General features: G+C 32.0%; 1 protein-coding gene across 4 annotated transcripts in view; it reads left to right on the forward strand.

The window, feature by feature from the left end:
- The window catches only part of LOC106463385 (alpha-1,3-mannosyl-glycoprotein 2-beta-N-acetylglucosaminyltransferase-like), an 87,756-nt gene that overhangs the window by 3,459 nt on the left and 64,817 nt on the right, over positions 1 to 19,480 (forward strand). For all 4 annotated transcript variants that reach the window (XM_022390860.1, XM_022390861.1, XM_013923408.2 and 1 more), the window contains exon 2: positions 1,291 to 1,422. In XM_022390860.1, the coding sequence (XP_022246568.1) occupies positions 1,327 to 1,422 (96 nt within the window). In that variant the 5' untranslated portion in view covers positions 1,291 to 1,326. The remainder of the gene's footprint in view (positions 1 to 1,290; positions 1,423 to 19,480) is intronic.

Here is a 19,480-nt window from a genome sequence, read left to right on the forward strand (position 1 = left end):
CTACAAGTAACTCCTCCACGACTACTACTATTAGTCTACGAGTAGTATATATATATATATATATATATATGCATATACAGATATAATATAAATGATAAACATATCATGCATGTATTTAAATATTTTTTCAACCCAAATGATGGCGCTACTTATCAATGGATAGACATGCAACAATTTCTAAAGGTAAAATATGTACTTTATACAGGTATAATGTGAAAAGTAATGAAACAAGAATTAAAACCACAATCACAAATTTGTAAAATTTGATCCCTACTTTGGAAGCTTTATACACTTATATTTAGGATAAGAATTCAATTTTATAAAAAATTTAAAATTCATAATTTTTAGTACTCTTGTGATGCATATTAGCTTCACTCTTCCAATTGCTATAATAACAACTGGCTTCATATATTCTTTTAACATATGAATCCAAGTATGGTTTTATTTTTTCTCAGCAATTACTCTAATTATAATCATAAGCAGATATTTACAAGGTGTGTAAAGTGTGTGCCACATCCTAAATATGAATCACCTCGACCTACATTAATGTAACTCTTGTTTTAATCCAGTTGACAAATGATGCTTTCAGTATCTCAAAATATGCTATAACAGACCAGTTAAGATTCTTCTGTGAAATATGTGTTCAGTGAGTTATACAGTAGCTAATCAAGCAATGGGTGATACTAGGAGAATTAATTGTTATATGTACAGTGCATACTTATGTCATCATAGTTTTAGAATATAAATTCAATACTTATTTTCTTGGCTGACAATGAAAAATGAGATGTAGACCAGTTTGGGTTTTTACCATCACAGTATGCTTGTGTTGTTGATATTCATAATTCAAGCTGATGGAAACATTCAAACTGTACCAAAAATTGTGTGTAATACTTGAAATATTGAAGCTACAAATATTTTTTTTTCATACAAATGCTGTATTATTAATTTTTCAACCATGTAACATTAATGTTTTTTATGTAAAAGGATTTTAGTATTAAAAAATTGCTTTGGAGTACACTAGCTGGTATATGTTTGTAATTATGTTTTATAGTTATTCAGGATTGTGATATTTTTAGCTAAATATTGATGGGTATATTAATAGTATTTAATAATCTGTATCTGTTATGTACATTTTGTTACAAAACAGAAACAGGTGAAGTACATTTACATGTATAATGCAAAATGTTAAACTTAGTTTTTTAAATATGAACATTTTAGTTAGTTTAACAGTATAGTTACACTGATTATTTACATTTTTTAATTTATATTTTTTATTCTATTTTTTTTCAGATACATGTATGACCTTGGTGTGGAAGGTGGTTGGCAATGCGTAGGAGGACGTTCTATGCGATCGTCTCTCTAGCGCTGTTATCGTGGGCTGGCTTAACATTTCACCTTTTTCTGCAGCGACCTCAGGGCAAGGTGAGTGATTTTTTTTTTGTTTGGGATTTAGCAGAAGTATTTTCTTGAGTACTAAAAATGGCATTTTTTATAAACCAGAAATAATAAGTGCTTTCCAACCTTGTTAATAGAAACAGTTTTGTTTGGTAGCTGTCAGTGTATCATACATTAATGTTAAAGGCCCAATGTAATTGGTGGTTGAGCTCTTTTTTTTTTTTGTTCTTGAAATGTGAATTCAACCATCTCTTGAAAATCATCTTTTAGTTTATTGAGATCCAGCTTTACAAACATGTGTGGAGAGAGAAAAAGAAAATTCATCATAAAGATGAAACTTAAAATGTATAGGTAAATATAACTTAAAATCCATCTAAGAATAATTTACATGTATTTGTAAAATGTGTTTCAAAAATACCATCCAGTATGAATATAGAAAGTTCAAGGAAGTTTAATGAGGTACGTTCATTTATTTTAGTGTACAGTGTTTTTTATCTCTCTTCACCACACTAGTGTTATTTTTAATAATGATACAGTTTACTGGTACTTTCAAAACATTTTTATATTGATCTCCTCTGTAAATTAGTCAACAAACTGTTGGTAGTAACAAGATGTAAGATGCCATAGACCTGTATTCTTACAGAGTAGAAGGGTACAAGATTCAATAGGGGGGTTGCAATGTAGCTGGTATTTTTTAAACTTGGAAGTGATCATTTTACAAACGTGCATATTATTAACAATAATGTTGTTGAATTTCTGATATGATACATACCTCCTCTCACATAACATCTTTTCTTGATCCTTTACTGCTCTCTAATGCATTGAAAAGAAAATTTTCTTGTTTGACACACTAGTCTTTCTATCCCATAAGTTTGAGCTGTTCATTTAGCATCATTAGAGCATGCAAAAACCCTCCACATTCTCCTAGAACAGGTGGCTCTCTCTGTATAATTCCAGTGTACCTCACTTTCTTGATTTGCACACTATGAGTTGGATGTGTTTCTTGCTTGCTTGCTTGCTTGCTTTTGATGTTAGATACATTGTGTTATTTGTACTTTGCTACAGCCAAACTAATTTTAAGTTTGCTTGGATAATTCTTGCATTTATGAGTGTCTAAATCTGTCATTTCACATTTCTTTTTGCAACTTATGAATTTCTAATTTACTGTGACTACCACCACTGTTCCTTATGTTTCTGGTTACCCAGGCCTTGGAGTAACATTGTCTGCCAAGGAAGTGCAAGCCTTAGTTTTTCAAGAGTTAGCTTCTTACATGGAGCCTGGGTATTCTTCCCCACATGGGTCGGCACTATTTTTAGCTGATGAGCACATTCACAATGAGGATGATTTAGATAGCATGTTTTCTGCTTCTTTGTTTGCTGTGACTCCAGTTCAGGCACTTTTTGAGAAGTTTTGCTCTTCTAAACCTTTCTTCCTATTAATTACACAGGTTTGTTACATTTTGAATGCATCTCCTCCTCCTTATGATGCCTCTCCTTTCCTTATGTGTGAACTTCTGTAATTCGGTCTGTTGGGTATTTCCACCTTCACCCTACATTCAGGTTCATGCTCAGTGGTTTTCTCTCAATTTAGTTCAGTGGTTCATATGCCTCAATCCCCTCAAGTTTTGGATCAAGAAGCTTTGGCATTTCATCACTACTTGATTCCTTCTTTGGATTCACAAAGGTTAAATCCCCTTTTACCCCCTCTGGGGTTCAAATCCTGAGGCTATTGTCTCATTTTCGCAACCACAATTTTTGAGGATTTGTCTTACCCTTATTAACATTTTGTGTTACCTCATATCCATTCTGTGGACGACATTGACCAGACTATCTTCATCGGCCCTTTCCCTACTTACCTGGCTGCTTTGTTGTTGGGATCTGTTGGGGGAGAGATGTGCTGTCTCAGTTCTTGTGTGACATGGTATTTGGGGACCATCCTGATTCTTTGGAGTCCCCCATTTATATGGCTAGGGTGCATAATTCCCTCTCGTACCTTGCTAATCATTTATCACAAAATTCTCCCTCCATGTTTCCTGATTCCTTTGTTGATTCCTGTTCTCTTCCTTCTTCCATGCCTCATCTTTTACCCGCATCTTGATGTTCTTGCCCTTATTTTCATTTTCATCATAAACGTCTTCAGAGGTATCTGTGACTACACAAAGGGGTCACGTCTTGTGGGAGCCAGGCTCCAGTTTTTGTCACAATCATCAACCTCTCCCATTTCAATTAATTTTTGGATCCTCCTTGTTGCAACATGGAGTTGTTTCTGGTTCTTTGTTGGGTTTTTACTTCTGGTCGGTGGATGACGAAGTTCAGTGTAATGGATGTGTATCTTCACATCTCCTTCCTCTTCTCATTTTCTTTGGTTCATTCATGAGGAGTGTTTTGTAGTTCCAGATTCTTCCGTTTGGGCTTGCCTTTGCTCCTTATATATTATTTTTTGGATAGTCAGAGCCTTTTCTCACCCTCTTCATTAGTTGGGACTCCAGTCTCATCATTATATGGGTGATTGGCTTCTTCTGGCTCCTTCCTGTTCAGCTTCTGCTGCTCGCACATGTTTACTCATGTAGGAGGCAGTGTTTGTGGGTTGGTTAATCAAAGTGGAGAAGTCCATCCTTTCCCCTACCCAGTGCTTGGAGTTTTTAAATTCTCACTTTAGTTGGGCCCAGCCTTCTCCACTACGTATTTGGGATATGGAGCAGTTGGTTGTCAAGGCCCCTTCCTATTCCTTTCTGCCAGCTCAAGAGGTTCTATCTCTTTTTGGGGGTGTGGGCTTCCTTTGAAACCCTAGTGCCTCTCTGTCATGCTCACATGCATTCCTTGCAGTAAGAATTTCATGATTGATGGAACTTCCATTTGGATCCCTTGGATCTTCCAGTTGTCCTTCCTTCTTCCCTTCAGACTGACCTTGCTTGATGGTTAGACAGAGACAATTTTATGGCTGGTGTTCCTCTTCCACCTCTTTGTCCAGATGTGCATCTTTTCACAGATGCTTCTCTTGTGGGTTTGGGTGCATATCTTGATTCCTTGGAAATTTCCAGGACTTGTTCATTGGCTGAATCTGGGTTTCATATCTTGACTGTTCGTCGGGCTATGTCTCATTTCCTCCATCTTCTGAGGGGGAAGATTGTTATGGTGCATTCCAACAACTCCATAGTAGTCTCATACGTCACAAAACAAAGGGGTACCAAATCCAGATCACTTTGTTTTTAAACTCTGAAGCTCATATTCTGGGACCACAGGCACTGGCTACATCTCTTGGCTTGCCATGTTCCTGGTGTTTTGAACCTTGTTGCAGCTTACTTACATGTCGACACAAGGTCCTTCCCACAGAGTGGTCTCTAGATCCTCAGATTTTCTGGTGGCTGTGCTTTCTTTTGGGTACCCTGTATATCAATGATTTTGACACTAATCTGAACAACAAATTGCCTTCTGTCTGATCTCTGGTTCCTCATCATCAAGCTTTAGGTGTGGATGCCTTCAATCAGGATTAGAAGGACCTTCACATTTATGCCTTTCATTCTATACATCTCTTCCCCAAATATATCTTATCATCCACACATCTCCATGACTGGTTATTTTAGTGGCTTTCTTTTGGCTGGCTCAGCCTTGGTTCCCTTTCCTAAGGCCTAGAAAAGCATTTTCTCCTCTGCCCCCTACTTCTCTCCATCATAAACCTCATTTGGAAATATTCCATCCTGCCATTTCCACCCTCTGACTTCCTTTTGTGGCTCCTCATCCTGTTTGTTCATTCCGTGGAACTCTGTGTGTCACATGACCTTTTCCTCATCACCCCTACAGGTTGGGTTCGTCAGCTTATTCATTTGGCCATACCTTTGTCTCTCATTACCTGTACCATCTGGCTGTATCCTTCTTTAGCGATTCTACATGCACTAGTTCGACTCTACCTTGGGTAAGTGTCTTTTCCTATTTTGTTTTATTCCAGGGGTCTTCTTTTTCTTCAATAAGTACTTGGATCTCGCTCAATGGCAAGTGCTGCTTAGTCAGGTATGTTTTCCTCTAAACCTGAACCTGATACCTTTATGCTTATAATGCACACTATTTAGGTGGGGTGTTCCCCAGGATCACTAGCGGTTTACCCTAGTGGTATATATTTACTCCTCTATATGTCGTATTCTGTTTAGTACTTGGCAAACTGTCACTCATGGACTATCATGAGTAAAGCAGAAGGGGATTGGTGCTCATCTCTGTCATTCCTTTGAGTAAATCAGGAGTGATCTGCTTTTGAAAATAGGGTTTTGCAATGTCACCCATTGTACTTTTACAGGTGTGATGTTCCTCGGGACTTCCTACTGCCTTTTACCCCTCCCTTCATCGAGTGTAGTTTGGGATTCCTTGCCACATCTCAGTTTTTAGCCACTGGGGTGGGGAACTATGGAGGCTTCCTCACAAGTGTCGACCATATGTCATAACATTACATATCAATGCACTCAGTTGATCAGAGGGCAAAGCTGGGAATTGTCTCTCCTAGAGTTTTGTTCCCAGAGGTGCTGATGTAGGTGGGAGCTGAACAAGCCAATGATGGATCCTCCTCATAATACTGGGTTCAGGTACATAGCTCCCTGTTCTTAAAGGTTGAGACGGGTAGATGCCCCCTTTTTCCGTAAATCTGGTTGCATAATGTTTTCATTTACCTATTCCTGCATCTGAGCTTGGGGGACTTTGTCCACTTTTTAATACCAGTTTTGGATTGTTTTTATGGTTGAGAGGAAGTTCCACATCCTCTTTGTAATGATGGGTCCAAGGGTTTCCTTCTCTGCTCTTATGGTTGAGTTCATTTTTCCTGCTCGTAATACCAGGTTCAGGATGACACACTGCTCTTACAGTTGGGTGTAGGCTTAGACATGGCCTCATAATTCTAGTTTCGATTTGTTATACTTCCTGTCTCCATCGGTTGAGTTGTAAATTTGTCTGGTGGTTCTCATTTGCTTACTTCCTAACTGTAATTCCAGTTGCTTGCAGTATAGGACTGTTTACTTATGGTCATGCTTTGTGTATATATATTATCCATGGTTCACTTGCCCTGGCCACAATACTACTTTTGTTATTTTGGACAGTACTCCACCTCGTAATACCAAGGATGGGAAGTAGAACCTCGTCTGTATGGGTGGGGTTGGGTATATGCTATTATTTTGTTTTTTGAGACCTTTTTCTTTAATAGCCCTGGCCTTGATGCCTCTCATTTCATGACACTCCACTTTGAGGGAGAAGAGCATACCTGTTCCAGATGTGGTGCAATTCTCCACAAGTGTTCTTTCCATCTATTATGAAGCACTCATGTTTGATTCTCCATGGATGCTTCCACAGAGGGTTTCTTGTTTTATATGTTACACTGGTCCCTCCACCTACTCAATGTGTGATTTTAGCTGTTATATGAGTGGAGATATAAATCATATTGGAATTTATCATTTTCTTATACTGAAAATAGATTTCTGATAGATACTTGCCTCTCTTACATACTTCCCACTTCTAGTGTTATTGTTTCTTGTGTGCCTAATCTTGAAAATGAGGTACATGTGAAATAAAGAGGAAGCCAACTGCTATAGGAGGGTGTGTTTGGGTTCTATTGGTGGAGTGTTGTTGCATGCTCTATGCATGCTAAATGAGCAGCTCAAACCTATGGGGTAGAAAGGCTAGTGCATAAAAGCGAGAAAAATTTATTTTCAATGCATTAGAGGGCAGTAGAAGATCAAGAAAAGCTGTTATTTGAGTGGAGGTATGTATTGTATTAGAAATTCAACATCATTATTGTTGATATCATGCATGTCTGTAGAATGGTCACTTACAAATTTATAAAACACCAGCTACATTGTAAACCCCCTCCCTCTACTGAGTCTTGTAACCTTCCACTCTGTAAGAATATAGGTCTATGTTATCTTATGTCTTGTTACTGTCAACAATTTGTTGACTAATTTACAGATGAGATCAATATAAAAATATTTTCAAAGAACCAGTAAACTGTATTACTATTAAGAATAACACTAGTGTGGTAAAGAGAAATATGAAAACATTGAACATTATAGTAAATGAAAGAGATACCCCATTAAACTTCTTTGATCTTTCTATATTGATACTGGATGGTATTTTTGAAACACATTTTACAAATACATGTATATTATTCTTAGATGGATTTTAAGTTATATTTATCTATACATTTTAAGAAAAGCTGTTAAGTGGGTGTATTATTTTCAGTGTAAGAAAATGATAAAATTCGTGAGTTATATTATTTTACATCTCTACATGTTAGTTTGATATTTATTAAATAATCTGTACTATCATTGTGTTGAAGTGCATGTTTAAAATATTAAAAAAAATTATAAGGTGATGTAATTTGAACATTTTAGTGAAATGAACTTCAGCATTCATTGTGTTAAATAGTAGGAGAGGCAATTATATAGACTGATATAAATGTTAAACACTAGTGCCAGTACTATATTTATACTTCAGATGCTCTACTAACAAATTACTGAAATATCTCACCAGTACTATAACCATTCTGAGTAAAGTAGAAACAAAAATCCTGTATGAGTCAGCAAAAACATCATAAGTTGATGAAGCAAGGAGCTAGCTCTGACTGCAGGTGTTTTTGTATTGTTTTCTTTTTAAGCCTTGCACAGCTCATGATTTCTGATAATAACTGAAAAGTTTCTTTGGTAGTGGCACTTGGCAACAAAAAGATAGACTTTAAATGTTATTTTATACTCCACTGATTTAAAGGAAGTATTGGAACTTCTGAAGAAGAAGGCCACAAAAAAAAATATTTGATCTAGCATGACTTTTGTCCATGTAAAGTATGTATTCAAGCAAAGCTTATAAGTTTATTTATTATAAATCTATATACTGTATATTCGGCTTTGCGTGTAACATTTTTAATTATTCATGTGTATTATATTATACCAGACAAGGACATTTTGTGATATCATATTATGAAACAAAGATATAGACACGGGTGCTACTATTCTATATGTACTTAAGTTGCTGATGGCAGAAAATAGTATGTATTTACATCACAAAAACAGTAAACAAGTGTGAAGTATAATAGTTATAATTGTTATGGTTGTATAACACAACCCAGCTCGGCATCTTGATGTGAATCCAAAAAAATGAGTCATTCTAGAAAAGTTTGGGTTATTTTGATTAGACAAAATGAAGACCTTTGGTACTATTTTCGAGGGCTAGGTTGCTGAACTTGATCTGACCCAAGGCCATGAGAGCCTACTTGGAGAAGTTAACATGTAAATGTAAAGTAAAATAATGTAGCAATGAAACAGAAATGTACTAGATATGGTTGTGAATATGATGGGTTAAGAGTAGTGATTAAGCTAAACTGTGGGTTCAAGTCTGATAGGGGAAAGAATTTATTTGAAGATATCTCAGTCAATTTGACATACCAGTTTAATCTGAGATTCATCAATTGATTACTGCATTTACAGTGAAACATGAAAATATGGGTACAATAGTACCATTATCATAAAAAAAAATGGGGGAATTGGAATAATATATAAAAAAAATCATTAGTTTCAATATCTTGTGAAACTAATGGCATAGTAAATCTCAAAGATGCAGTGTTGTGTGAAACCAGAATTAGAAATCAGCTGGATAAGATCAATCTCACCAATGGGGTAGTAACATACTTTGAGAAAAGTTATCAGTGGGAATCTGAAAGTTAGTTACTGTCCAACTGGAAGACAAGTTATTATTCACTATTGATAACCAGTCCCTTTTATTTCATTATAATGTTCAGATGCCTAATTGATTTTATTTTTGCACTAAACAGAAGATGCTTGAATTCTAATATTGATGCTACAACTCTTGTTGTAAGTTGCTTCTTGTGTGCTGCTATTTCTTATGTACAGAGCTCCCTGAAATCACTGTTGGATAATTTTAAGTTATAAAAATATTAAATAGGTATGTAATATGATACTTTCAAACATTAAACTTGCTAATTGAAGGCTCCTGTGTCTGTATCCAAAGCTTCTGAATTAAAACTGATACAAAATAAAGTGAACATTTCCATAAAGAATTTAAATGTCAGAGTTAATATCTAGATCTATCACATTAGTGCACAGTGTGGGTTGAAAAATAGCATGTTTCAGTGGCTTGGGCTCATGGAATTTCATATTGTAAGTTTATTTTGGCCTTAACTGAATCATTTAACAGAACCTTTCATAGCAAAGATAAGATCAAGATGTTTGTTTTGTTGAATAATCTAATGTATAGAGATGTGGAATTCATATCACTTGATGCCTCAGACAAGAGATTTTTCTGAGGGAAAGTTTTACCACTATACTTTCCCATAAGATAAGTAGTTTGTTTTTCCCTACATCATTCATTCTATTGCTAGAAAAATACTTCATGTAGATTTTTAGGGTGCTACGCAAGTAACTGAAAATTATGAACTGTAGAAGTCCAGCACATATACATAAAAACCTTTAAAAATGTATACCTCTAAACTTCAAACCAAAGATCAGTTTCTTAATCTAGTTCACACCACTACAGTTGTTGCGCATGCAATTGATGATATAAATATCAGACCACTACTACATTTGTTGTATCTCAGCCAGACTGATGAGCCTTGATATTGTTGGGAGAAAGGCACCATTGGCACTGGATATGGCAGATATAGTGTACTTGACATGTTATTAAATATTCTTCTTTGCTTTTGCTCATACAGTTTTAGAATTACTGATGTAGTTTTCTCCTGTTGACACTGTGATTACTTGACTGACTCTTGGAACAAGATAACTAGCTTGCTGGCTCACTAATTATTCTAAATAATGGTATAGTTAATTAAACTAAATAGTAATAAATAAATATTTGGGGTTAAAAATAAAATGTATAGATAATATCGTATTATTAATCCTTACCATAATTCTTATGTGTAAATAACTTAGATAAAGTTGATAATAATTACACTAAAATTATTCTAGTCAAAAAGATTACAGTTATTGTTCATGAAAATGATGATAAAAATAGAACTTAGACAACTGCTATGCCTGGTCATATTCCAGCCAACCTGATGAGTCTTGGTACTGGGTGACATGCTTTGTTGGCACAGAAAATGGCAGATAGTGTGGTTGACATGTTATTGACTATTATTCTATGCTTTCATTCATAAGTTCTTATTGTAAATACAAATATCTCCTTAATTCATAAGCCCTCAGTAACAAACATACTTAAATTAATGCAACATTATTATGTTATCTTTGTTTGCAGTAGTAGCCCAGTGAAGTTTTACTTCCAGCTTTAGAAAGAATATATAACAAACTAAAAATTACAAAAAGCTTTAAACTGTTTATTATATATATATATGTAATGTATAAATACAACATTTTTGTTATAAGTGTACATGCCAACAATGTAAAATTGTACCATTTATATGGAAATATAAAAGGTATTTTGAAGTGTGGTCATAGTATGCAAAAGCATTGGGAATATTCTGTCTATCAAACATAATCAAAATAACAGATGAAAAACTAGAAAGCAAGCTACAGATTCAATAAAGGGTTAGGATCTGGGTGCTAAAACCCACACTATCCTAGACCACAAAACCGCTCACCATCTATGACCTTTTTTTGTTTTTACTTTTATCTGTAATTGAAGGCTAAAAAGATAATTATACATTTTATGCTTAAACCCTATAACGGTAAATGATTTTCACTATTTGTTTTCTAAGTATTATTATGATTACAAAATATATCACAGTTTAATCTAAATTTAATTAAATTATAAAAAATAAAATTTTTAATATGTATATTCTAAAATTCAAAACTTAAAACAGTATATGAAAAATATTTTATTTTTAATAATTTAATTCAAAAATAGTTTTTATAATATCCTTAATAATGTTGTTAGTATTAATATAAAGATAATCTAATTGCACACAAGTTTTTAAAGTTAATTCATCTTAATTATTGTTTACTCTTCTCTTATTTCCTTGTCTTTTTTTTATTATGGACAACAATACAAAACAAACATTAAAGATTCAGCTGTTTTGCTTTGAAATTCCTGGTTTAAACCATAAGGGTAGAGATTTTTTTCTTTTGATATAAAATATCCTTCTCTTTTGGTGAGTAAATCAACATTATATACTTTTCTTAAATAGTAATCTTTACATGAGAAAAATCGTGTATTATAAAATGATCTATTTCAGCGGAATGTGATATACCTTCTTTACTTAATGATCTATAGAAATCTTTATATAATAATCTTGTTAGAGCTGTGCAGTGTTGAGTAATCACCTGTACACCTTTGATTTAATACAGATAATTGTGAAATATATTCATATATATATATGCAGAATTGTTGAGTTGGTATTAATTTTTTGTTTTTATCTCATTTCTTCTTTTTTTTTGTCATATATCTACTTTTTCTGAGATAGTAATCTTTACATGAGAATCTTCATATATATAGGACAAACACTACAAATCCTTTACAAAATAATGAACAACTTGTAATACATAGATTTTAAATATAAAGTTTATGATGATTTTTTTTGCCTCCAATCATACATAAAAGTAAATAAGAAAAGGCTATAGACAGTGAGTTGTAGTGAGATCTGGGATGTAGTAGGTTCTATTACTCAGATCTTAACCCCTCATTTAATATATAGCTTGCTTTGTAGTTTTACATCTGTTGTTTTAATTATGTATGATAGATATATCTCCAACGCTTTTGGGTATTATGATGGCAGAAATTTTCACTTTAAACTAACATTTGTACAAAAGTATAAGTGATATAATTTTAAAGTGAAAATTACAGAAGTATAAATGGTATAATTTCACATTATTTTGTTATAGTCTTGCTGGTATGACCATGCATTAGTTGGTGTGTACATCTATAATAAAAGTCTTATATTTTAATTGTCTCATCAGGGCTGTGCGGTGCTCAGTAATCATGCACATCTTTATGTAATACAAATAATTGTGAAATATATTCATAGATATGGATATTGAACACAATTTTAGTTTGTGGCTGCATCAGTGTAAATCATGATTTCTGTATCAGTTTGTGCATTGTGGTATTTTACATGCCACACTGTAAAATCATAATAATTAAATATTATAAAATCCATAAACATGCATGAAGAGCTTTGTTGAAAAATGTGATATACCTACCCCATTCTTGAGAAAATTACATTGTATTTACTGATATGCATAAATTTGACTAAAAAGGCTTATGGATGTAGTGTTTTGTCCAAAAAATATATATTTCTTAAAATTTGAAATAATAATAAAGCTAGATTTTTATATAATAATTTATAATGATTTTATCTACTAAGTAGCCCATTTTTGATTTCATATTTTTTGTAAATGCTGTATAAAAAAGTTGGTTTTATCAAAATTTAATTCTGCTTGATTATTAATACTCGTGTATATTCACTTTATCCATATCACTGTAAAGAACAATCTAGCAGCTGGAAACACATAGAGAATATAGCATAGAAAGAATCTGTTTCAATGTTTTGCATCTTGTGGATTAAACACTTTTTAAAAATATATTTACTTATTATTGTAGTGATTTTTAAAAAACACTGCCTCTGCATACAGTATGTTTGTGTCATGTCCAGAAAATAACATTTAATATTATGGTAAATAAACATTATTAATTTAACTTTATGGAAACAACTATATAAACAATTAAATTATCAATGCATTTTATCTTGCCTACTCAATGTGTGAATCCCAGGGTTTCTTTATCACTGTTATATAAAAGCAGAATCTAAAAGTTATATTGTAATTTTTGTTTTCTGTGTGTTTCATAAATTGGGGATGAGGCAGATGGGTTTTCAAGAAGGACAAGTAAATTTTGCAAGTATTTTGTGCCTTGGAAAATAATTTTTTCAAACATTCCCACACCTATGAATGTATAAAATATATAACAAGTGATAATAAAATTCACTATACATAATTTTTTATAGTTGCTAACTTTTCACAGTTATTTAATTTTTCTGACATATAGAAAGAGTTGTAAAACATTTGTTTTACGGTTTTAAATGCATGCACTTTGAGAATTCTACTGGTAACGAATGTAAGATAAGATTCATATTTAGCTGAAATATATTCTGACTTGAAGTACTGAAGATGCTATTTCAGAAAAGGATTATAAAAGTTTGCTTCCAAGTATTTAGGTATTGAGTAATATATATGTATATATGTAAATATAAACATGTTACATTAAGCTTGAACCTTTTTTTCAGTTATAACTGCACATTTTAGTAGAACTGCATCATTGTTACATATACATATCCATTTTCTGCACACAAGTCAGGTGTTTTGACATTAAAGGTGCTACAAAGCTGAATTAATGCTACTGCTATAAGTGCCCATTCATTTACTACATATACTATGAATGTCATATGTTATCAGTCTTGATGTTCAACTTTCTGGACTATGGTGCACTCAAAATTTGCCATTACAGTGTGGTTCCATTTTAGTGCCGAGAATATTTAGTTGTTGTCTTTCACCCGTTGTGTTATTATTTGTGCCTGAAAAATTTTACCCGTTTATTAAATTTTTTGCGAATAATGAACATCTTGTAATACATAATGCAAGATATTTTATGTGTGATTATAAAACAGTAAGCTTAGATAATGGTTTATTATATACCCAAATAGGTACAATGTTTCAGATAGATTCAACAAAAACGTAAAGCAATGGTTTAAATGAATCAAAAATTAAAATACAGGTACACCACCAATTTTCCGGCACTTTTGGTTCCAGAGCCGTGCTGGACCAACAGAGGTCACGTAATAATAATTCAACAATACACCTCTAACCCACTAACTATACCCCTCCCGTGTCTCTAAAGCACCATGGACTGCTAGTAACTTAAATAAAACAAATATTAAATGTGAATTAAATGATTAATGAAATATATTAGTACAGGCATAAATGATACAGGTTTATTAGTACAGTATAAATGAAAAAAGGTTTATTAATTACTGTACTTACAAAGAATGCTGCAGTAGTACCTCTTCTAAAGTGGCAAATTTTAGAATTTTAATGGAATTGTAGAGCTAATCATAAAGGTCTGTAAGTTGAGGGCTGTCAGGATTACTGTCATTTTCATAGTTGACTGTTTCATCATGGATTTGCGATGTTACAGGGGGAACACCCGGGGTACTTAAAGTTGACGCTTTGACACATATTCTTCTTGGCTATTTTTTTAAACATTTCATCCAAGCGAAGTTGTTTTATGTGCTTTGATCTTTCCCTGTGTAATTTTTCAAACAGCAAATGAAGAGTCATTAGCTCTTGTTCCGTCATTGCTCTAGCCCACTGATTAATTCACCCGTCTACTCAATTAAAGAGTGACGTACCTACTTAAAATGTAAGTACCTGTAGCCCATCCCGAAAGAGTGCGCACCACATGCAATGCCATCTATGCCCACCGAGTGAACTAGTCTGGCAGTCACAGGAATTTCAAGTGCACTCTCGTAATTTTCACTGGATTAAAGGAAGTGCCAGAAAATCGGTGGTGTACTGTATTCAGAAATTTAAGAAAATATGTACTTCATTTGATATTGAAGTGGTTTTGAAAAAAATGGAAGATAGAATGGCGGTGCAATATTTAATCAAAAATATATTTACCAAGTTTATGCACTGGAAGATAGTTAACTTTCAAAGAATTTTCCTTAGACTCTGGTATTTAAAAGCTGTTATGTACTGTGACCAGTTCCTTCTTAATGATTTGGTTATACTTCTAATTTTTAATTTCATATTTAGTGTATAGGTGTTTTATTGTACTTCTAAGCTAGTATTTAAATTCTTTAAAATAAGAATACTATATGAGAGGATGATAAAATAATTGAGAACTTTATACAGGAATGAATCACTGTTTGTAAGTAGACTGTTCTTGTTTTTACAAATAGAAACAGGTGTGTATATTGAGCTAGACTGTTGTTTAAGGTTAGTGTTCAAATCAAGATTAAGGAAATCGTATTCTTTGATGTAAACAAGACAAATTTACAAATGAGAATGGTCATATTTGGCATTGTGATTAGTTTGATGGAAGCTTAACTGCTTTAGTTACTGGAGCAAGTACATTTTATCTGGAATTGTTATTGAATATTAGAGTATACAATATAACTTAAGATGTTAACATTTCAATTACATGTATATATCTAGTAAATTATCAAAAATCCCAAATAAAAAGGTCTAGCATCAACAATCCCATTGTGCATGGTTGATCAATTTCTCGTGTTATTTATTTGATGTTTATATTAGCTAAGGAATAATTAAACTACAATGTAGAAGAATAAACAGGAAATGGTTATTTGAAGGAATAGATAACAAATAGTGTTCTGAATGAGTAAGTACAAAACTGGTGAATATAAAACTAGTATTTTAAGTGAGTAAATATAAACTGGTGATGCAAGTGAATAAATGTAAAACTGTTGTCTAAATAAATGACTATATAACTGCTATTCTAAATGAATAAACATAACTTTTGAAGCTCCCTCTGAATTTATAAATATAAACTAGTAATTGTACTGTATGAATAAAACTTAATGAATAAATTAGCAGTGCCTTCTTTTAGGAACTGGATCAATAAGTTCTATCTTTTTTGATATATTAATATCTTAATGTTTTAATTTCATTCTTTTTGCTTTGTCCTACATGTTTTATGCTATTGGTTTATTTGTACTTGTTCAGGTTTTGCTAATTTAATGAATCCAGCCTTTTCTCTGTGTATCTGTATCTATATACACAGAGAAAGAAAGGCTGAATTTTTTATATTAATAATGCAATTTAAGACATACTTTGAAAATGCTTGTCATAACTCAAAACGGCTAACTTGAAGCAGCTAAATTTGTCTCAGCTGGTCCAGTTTATACTTCAGTGATATTGCTAAAGGAAGGGAATGGATGATTAATTATTATTGAATTATTCAGGTAAGGATTTTAAAGTTCTTGTAATAGTTGTTTATAGGTGGAGGCTGGGTGTTTCATAATTGTAGATATTAAGTTTTTTTTATTGACAAATATTTCTGCCATATCCACAACCAGATGCAAATAGTGAGTGGTAGTGGGGTTTGGATGTTATAGATTCTAGCACCCAAATTCTGGTCTCATTTGATTTTTCTTCTAGCTATGTTGTTTTTCTTCTGGGTTATATCTGGTTGGTAGGATATTCCCAATTCATTTAAGGGCTATTGTCATAGACATTTTTCCTTCAGAAATTATACTTTTTATTCTTTATGAACAGATGGTATAATTTTTAAATAATTTGTTTTGTCTTTATTGTTGTCAAGATGATGGATAATTTTTTTTTGTTTTGGGGTTCTGTTTCTGCTAAGCATTACAGTAATTTGAATTATCAATTTTTTTTTTTTAATATTTTTCTTGAATTTTGATTTTGGCTTACTTCTGAGAAAGCCACTGGGGGCTTATTTAAAAAAAGAAAAACTCTTTACCCTTAAAGATTAAGTCATGTTTTTAGAATAATACATCTAAAGCTTGAAACAGAACTATTTGCATTACACATATCAGGTTAATGTGTATAATATTAAACAATATAGAATAACAGATATAAGTAAACTTAATTAAAATGGAATAATTTTGATAATTTTTATGTGGTTTTGGATTTTGTTTTTACTAAACACACTTAATTGTTGAAGTATTGGTATGGAAAGGATCTTAGAATGAAATTATACAAAAATAAACTATAAATAAAGTCTGTCTTAATTTTAGATTAAAATGAGAAAATGTTATACTTTATAATAGCATTAAAAATATAGGATAAAAAGAAAAATATTGTGATAAATTTAAAACATAAAATTTATGATGATTTACTTTTATCTCTTATAATCCATAAAAGTATTGAAGGTATAAACTGTTTCATATCGAATCATTTTAGTTTACAGTTAGTTTGAAATATAATGAACCAGTAGATCCTCATCTTTTTAACTAGAAGACTTGTTGAAGATTTTGATCCTGAAAAGATTGCTAATAAACCTTGTAATAATAATAATTTAACTGGTTCTTCAGGTAATAATATTATTACAGGTCATTTATAATTTATTAAAGATGAAGACCTTCAAATATTTATACAAATAGACAAAACTAAAATATTAAAATGTTTAGAAAAAACATTAGAAAAAATGTTTTATCCACCTTGTTTCTTTATCTGAATGGAAATCATTTGTTGTTACTGCTGTAAAAAAGTTATATTTAGACAAATTTAACATTTAAAATAGATATTGCATTTCTTACATTTATAGGTAAAGTTAGAGAAATTAAAAAGTTGTTATTACCGCAGTTGATAAAACAAGCTGTAATTTTGGATTTATATGTAAAGAAATTTTTCATAAGTTCTACTTAATGAAATTAATAGTTAAAATATTTATCAAAAATATAAATCAAAATACAAATATTACAAAATTACAGAAAGCTATTAAAATTAAATATAGGTAATGATTCTACATATTTAAATTTACCTCTTATGTATGTAACTCCAAAATTACGTAAAACACCTATTAAATTTAGGTTTATTACAAATTCAATAAATATTGTTACTTAACCCATCTCTGTTTGTTATGCTTAATAGAATTCTAGATTTGTTTATTCAATTAAATAAAATCACTGTCAAAAAAATGACTGATCATTGTTTTTGGATTATCAAAAACATTACACCAGTTTTGGAATGTATAGTTTCTGTTCTTAAATATGATATTACTATTTTATTTACTAAAATAGATTTGAAAGACTTGATAAGAGTCTTTAATGGTTTATGTTGGATATTCAAGACTTTAGTTTAAGAGTTATTATTTAGTGATTTAATATTTAATGATTATTTAGCTTTCATAATAAGAGTGTTAAAAGTTAATTATTTTGAAATTGATAGTTATGACAAATTTCGTTACATAACTGTACAAGTCATATGTTGTGAATGTAGTTTAATTGTTGTACCAGGCTTTTGTAATATTGTTGATGTCATCTTACTCAAAGCTTCTAAGTTTTTCTCGTTATGTGTAATAGTGTTGCTACTAGAGGGCTAGATACTTGTAGATTTTTCTGTCGTGTGTTATAAATACGTGCAGATACAAAGTGAAAGGAAAGCAAGTCAGTGAAAAGAAAGTGAAGTTAGACTGCATGATTGGCAGTTTAGCTGTAATGTGCAATTTATTAAGTGAGAGTTTCACAGTTTGTATTGTGACAACAGAGATAGAGAATAATAATTTGTCTTGTCAAAGGGTGTTCTAAAGTAATTGAACCAGACAATGTGGACGTTCGACATAAAAGAGAATTATTTGAAGTTCTGGATACAACTGTGGTAACCCATGAGGTAACATAAGTGATTTTATCACTGATTGTATTATGATAACAGAGGAAAGAAGAAATAATTTGTCAGCATTTGGGGTCTGAAGTAACTGAACTAGCCTCTGTGGACTTTTGACATAAAAGAGAATTATTTAAAGCTCTGGATACAACTGTGGTAATCCATGGGGGTAATGTAAGTGAACTTATCACTGATTGTATTGTAATAACAGAGTAGAGGAGAATAATTTGTCTTGCCAAAGGATATTCTAAAGTAATTGAGCTCACCTGTGTGGACTTTTGCAAAGAAAAAAAAAGACAATTATTTAAAACTCTGGATACAACCGTGATAACCAGTGGATTGTGTGCTGTCTGTTTATTGTTGACATTTATCACCAACAACACACAGACACCTGCTGTACAGAAAGGTGGCCCAATAAGAACCTGACAGTTTCATTGATTTATTTTTGGATGCTAATATAGTTATTTCTAAATACAGTTTCACTAAAATTCTGTGTAAAAATATACTTAATTTTTGTGTTTATAATAACTATATTGTTTTTAATGAAGAAAGTTTTAAAGAGATTATTGGTATTCCTATGGGATCCAATTTTTCTTTGAATGTGGTTAATTTATATATTCTATGAAAATACTTTTTTGGGCTGTTTAGAACACCTAGCTCACATGCTCCTACTTTCCATTATATTGATGATTTAATTTCTATTGATAATTTAAATTTTGATCTCTAAAATGTATCCAACAAAACTTGATAAGAACAAAGTGACAATACCAATTATAGAGCAC

Source organism: Limulus polyphemus, unplaced genomic scaffold (assembly GCF_000517525.1).
Source record: "Limulus polyphemus unplaced genomic scaffold, Limulus_polyphemus-2.1.2 Scaffold1391, whole genome shotgun sequence".
Lineage (NCBI taxonomy): Eukaryota > Metazoa > Arthropoda > Merostomata > Xiphosura > Limulidae > Limulus > Limulus polyphemus.